This window comes from Lontra canadensis, unplaced genomic scaffold (genome assembly GCF_010015895.1).
Source record: "Lontra canadensis isolate GAN:19392208 unplaced genomic scaffold, GSC_riverotter_1.0 scaffold5, whole genome shotgun sequence".
NCBI lineage: Eukaryota > Metazoa > Chordata > Mammalia > Carnivora > Mustelidae > Lontra > Lontra canadensis.
This window is the reverse complement of record NW_022630999.1, coordinates 6,399,010-6,404,089: the sequence shown is the minus strand read 5'-3', so window position 1 is coordinate 6,404,089 and position 5,080 is coordinate 6,399,010. Positions and strand designations below refer to the sequence as shown.

The window sequence follows — 5,080 nt, the reverse complement described above, 5'->3', positions numbered from 1 at the left end:
ACAACACTAATCTATAATCTTACAGCTCTGTGCATTGGAAGTTTGATGCAGATCTCACTGACCTAAAATCAAAGTGTCAGCAGTGCTGTGTTCCTTTTTGGACATTCTAGGGGAGAATCCTCTTGCTTTTTCCAGCTTTTAGAGGCTGCCTGTGTACCTTGGCTTGTGACTGTCTTTATTTTCAAAGCCAGCAATGGCAGGTTGAGTTGTTTTTGCATTTTTACTCTGATTTCCTCTCTAATATCCCTCTTCCACTTTTAAGAACCTTTATGATTATGTTGGGCCCACTCAGATAATGGAAGGTGATCTTCCTTTTTTAAGGCCAGCTCATTAACAACTTTAATTCCATTTGCAACCTTAAATTCCTCTTTGCCATGTAACCCAACATAGTCATAGGCTCTAGGGAGTCGGGCATGGACATGGACATGGATATTTTGCAGAGATCTTTATTCTTGCCTACCACAGCTTCCTAAGGAGTAAGGCGATTAGGGAGAATGGACATATTCCAGAATATAAGGCTTAGTCATCCAGGACTGGATGGATCACTTGGAAGGGAAGGTTCCTACTCTTGTTCTTGACAGTTGCAGATTCTGGCAGATGCTGGTAGAGGGACTGTGAGCTGGTTGGCAGAGTGAAGAGGGAGAGACTGTCATACCTGGAAAGGCCGACAGATTTTTGTTGGCTGAGAACGCCTCACCTCCTATGCACTGACTTCATTGAGTTGTTTCTAATGTTTTTAGAGAAAGAAGGTACTAAGGATTTTTCTCTTAGTAGGAGGAAAAACCAAGTCCCTCACCAGCTCACACATAGAAGGACAGGAGGTACGCTTATAGAGTAGGAATCCTAGGTCAAAGAGATAGAAACATGAGCCATATATATCTTTGATTGAAACTGAGCCTGCTTACCTTTCCCCGCCCACCCACACTTCCTACCTTCCTTCCTTCCTTCTAGTTTTCAAATTTGTGCTATTGATGTATTTGGGAAGGTATTATTATATAAGCACTGCTATTATCTAAACAGGTTATGTTTCTGTAGGATCAGAATTGGGCTCATTCTCACAGAAAACATCACTAATAATAAGAGCAAAATTTCAGCCACCTTTTTAAATTTTTATCCTACCAATTAAGAGCTAAAGCATTAAGTGAACAAGAGCGTGATTTGCAGAGTGGGGAGGTAATACAGAAGCCATTTAAGAAAATGATACAGTTGAGTGTTGGAGACCTTTGTTTTATAAGTTAAGTAAAGCGGAAGTGGTATATTTGGATCTAAGAGAAGAATCACATGACCCCCTGAGTGAAAAGAAACCCACAAGTCATTAGTCATCTAGTTGATATTATTTAAATCACACAAAATGCTGCCTGTATCTAGTTACAGGACTTTCCATTTGTTCTCCAAAGCAGACTAGACCTGCGTTAGGTCAGTTTATGTGCTTACCTAATTACTCTTGTTTGGGTGTCTGCATGGATTGGAAGATCGAAATGGTTGGGGACTTGCCTTCCACAAAGTGTAAGCTATTGGAAACAGTGCTTTGAACTGAGGCATCATGCGCCCCACAAGGGGAAGAGGAAGCCACAAACAGCATCAGAACATGAAAATATAGGTCATATCTGCCACCCTAGGCAAAGAGGGTACACCTTCTTGCCACCAAGAGCATGGGAAGGAGGCAGGGAAGATATATATTAGAAGATACATTGTTGGGACGCCTGGGTGGCTCATTTGGTTGGACGACTGCCTTCGGCTCAGGTCATGATCCTGGAGTCCTGGGATTGAGTTCCACATCGGGCTCCCAGCTCCATGGGGAGTCTGCTTCTCCGTCTGACCTTCTCCTCGCTCATGCTCTCTCTCACTGTCTCTCTCTCAAATAAATAAATAAAAATCTTAAAAAAAAAAAAAAAAAGAAGATACATTGTTGTTGACTGCAAAGGGTTTCTACCTTTTTGTGTCTTTGTCACTTCTTTTTTTCCTCCCAGTGGGTGTACCTCTCTTAGGTCCTGTGGCGGGGGTGAGGGAGCAGTGGGTGGAGGGGATGCTAGTGGTGGGAAGGTCGCCAGCAGACTTCCTCTGGAGAACTGCATGGATTTTTCATTAGTTTTTGAAGGTTCTTTGTATAAAAATAAAACAAAAATGAAACTTTAGTACGCAAAGCATTGAACCTTTAGCAAGTCTCTTGCCAAAATGAGCTTATTTGAGCATAAAGTAGAATGGCAAAGTTTAAAGGGAAGGTGAGTGGCAATCTGATGAAAATAAACAGAAATAGCCATTCAGCAACAAGAATGTCTTCTTAAATTCTCGTCTTTATTTACCTCAGTGCTTCCAATTTGTCTAGCTCCAGGAGTCTTAAAAAAGTGTGTTCCAAGAGGAGCTTTACTTAAGGGCACTCAGTGTTTACAAAGCAGGGAGATTTTTCTTGAATACTGGCACTCCGTCCTTTCCCCCAAAGTCCCACTTCTGCTGTTTGAGTACTTTTTGCTTAACAATCACACAACATTAGGCTGCCTTTGCTCATGTGCCCTACAACTCCATCTCTGTGTTTCCTTCCATCCAAGGCTGACTTTGCCCTTCCTCTGAGTCCTTCGTACTCCCCAGAGTTCCTCCCTGATAAATCATCAAAGCCTTGCAGACTCATGCCCTATGCATGGAAGAAATCTGAAATAGATTATTATTTGTATCCATAGCAGTCCAAAACAGTAAACCCAGTTGATAGTACTCAGTTTTTATTTATTTTGCAGGTTCCACCTGCTTTAGGTCCATCTGATCCAAATCAGAACCAGAGGTTGGCAAACTATGGCCTGAGGGTCAATTCCAGTTTATTGCCTATTGTACAGAACTGTTTTTACATTTCCAAACAGTTGAAAAAAAATTAAAAGAAGTATTTTAAGATACATGAAAGTTATACGACATCCAAATTTTAATGTCCAAAAATAAAGTTTTATTGGAACTCAGTTGCTCTCATTGATTTATGTATTATCTAAAGCTGCTTTTGTGCTATTTTGGCAAAATTGGCTTGCAAAGCCTGAAATACTTACTATCTGGTCCTTTACAGAAAAGTTTTGCTAACTCTTGCTTTAAATCCATTTTAAAATTTATGTATTAACTAGTCAGTTGTGCACTAGAGAGCAAGATTCTCAAGGGCAGATATGTTACTTGATCATTATCACAACCTTGTTGGTTAACACAGTGACAGACATGTAGCCATTACTCAACTGATATTTGTCTCAAAGATTTACAGTGATGTAGCTTACAGACCACTTTCAGAAGCATACCTATTACATGACATCTGTTTTGGGAAGACTCACCAAGAGGCAGGAGGTGCATGCTTTTGCTCCCTAACATCTTCTTCTCTTATGCTTATTATAGAACATACATACTTTTAAACTGCTTTTTAAAATTTGGAATATATTGAGTTTTCTATAGCTAGAGGTTTTGTTTTTAAAATGATGTACTCTTCCTAGAGGCTGTCTACTGGTTATCTATCACTGTGATTGATTTCAAATAAGCATTGTAGCTCATGTACCAGAAGGACTTGGTCCTCTACGGTTTGTGGCCCCAAGAAGCATCTGAAGTATATAGCAGTTCCAAAACGTTGGAAGCTGGATAAACTGACTGGTGTGTTTGCCTCACCCTATAAGCTGAGAGAGTGTCTCCATCTCATCATTTTCCTAAGGAACAGACTTAGGTATGCCCTAACAGGAGATGAAATAAAGAAGATCTATGTGCTGTGTTTTATTAGGATTGATGGCAAGGTCCAAACTGATATAACCTACCCTGTTGGTTTTATGGATGTCATCAGCACTGACAAGACTGGGGAGAATTTCTGTCTGATCTGTGACACCAAGGGTCTCTTTGTTGTTCATCGGATTACACCTGAGGAAGCCAAGTATAAGTTGTGTGAGAGAGGATCAGTGTGAGAAGTGTAAGTTGTGCAATGTGAGAAGGATCAATGTGGGGACAAAACGAATCCCTCGTCTGGTGACTCATGTTTCTCGTGCCATCTGCTGTCCTGATGCCCTCATCCAGGTGAATGACACCATTCAGATTGATTTGGAGACTGGATTACTGATTTCATCAAGGTTGATACTGGTAATCTGTGTATGATAACAGACATGTTATCATACATGTTATGTGGACATGTTAACTTGGGAAGAATTGGTGTGATCATCAGCAGAGAGAGACACCCTGGTTCTTTTGATGTAATTCACATGAAAGATGTCAGTGGTGACAGCTTTGCCACCCAACTCTTCAACATTTTTATTACTGGCAAAGGCAACAGACCATGGATTTCTCTTCCTGGTGGAAAGAGTATCCATCTCACTGTTACTGAAGAGAGAGACAAGAGACTGGTGGCCCAACAGAAGAGTGAGTAAAATGGCCCTTAGCTGATGTGATTGGAAGTCTTTATGCTTAATTAAAGATCATACAGCATGAAAAAAAAACAAGCCTTATATCACATCATTTTATTAATTAGGAATTCAGGCAGGGGTTGGTTGGTTGATTTTCTCCTGTTCCTTATAACATTCGTTGGATTACTTAGTGGTATTCAGGTGGTGTCCAGGCTTCTCTAATGGGTCCAGTGATGTTGATGGTTGGAAGGTAGGGCTCTTTTGGGCCCCTTTCCCTTTCCAAGTCATCCCAGGACCTCTCCAGCGAGGAGTGGAAGCACTTCTAGAGACTAGGTAGAAACTGCCAGTTCTCCTGGAGTCAGGGCCCAGAGCTCGCTGAGTGTCATTCCTGCCACTTTCTATTATCAAATAGTTGCCAGCCAGCCCAGACTGAAGGGTAAAGGAAAGAGACCCCATCTTTTTTTTTTTTTTAAAGATTTTATTTATTTATTTGAGAGAGAGACAGTGAGAGAGAGCATGAGCAAGGAGAAGGTCAGAGAGAGAAGCAGACTCCCCGTGGAGCCGGGAGCCTGATACGGGACTCGATCCCGGGACTCCAGGATCATGACCAGAGCCGAAGGCAGTCGTCCAACCAACTTGATCTGCTATAAGCTGCTTCTAGTTTTGTTTTGAACTTTAATAATTCCAGTTAAGTACAACAGTCCCTCCTAGTCCTCCTAAACACATGATCTTTTTTGAGC

The 5,080-nt window shown here is 41.3% G+C and overlaps 1 protein-coding gene across 1 annotated transcript; it reads left to right on the top strand.

Moving 5' to 3' along the window:
- Nucleotides 1–2,175: 2,175 nt before the first annotated feature.
- On the top strand, nucleotides 2,176–4,364 carry LOC116864404 (40S ribosomal protein S4, X isoform-like). The gene is given in 4 exon segments (XM_032851977.1): nucleotides 2,176–2,222; nucleotides 3,521–3,904; nucleotides 3,936–4,051; nucleotides 4,054–4,364. Coding segments are annotated over 4 exon segments (858 nt in total).
- The last annotated feature ends 716 nt before the right edge of the window (nucleotides 4,365–5,080 follow it).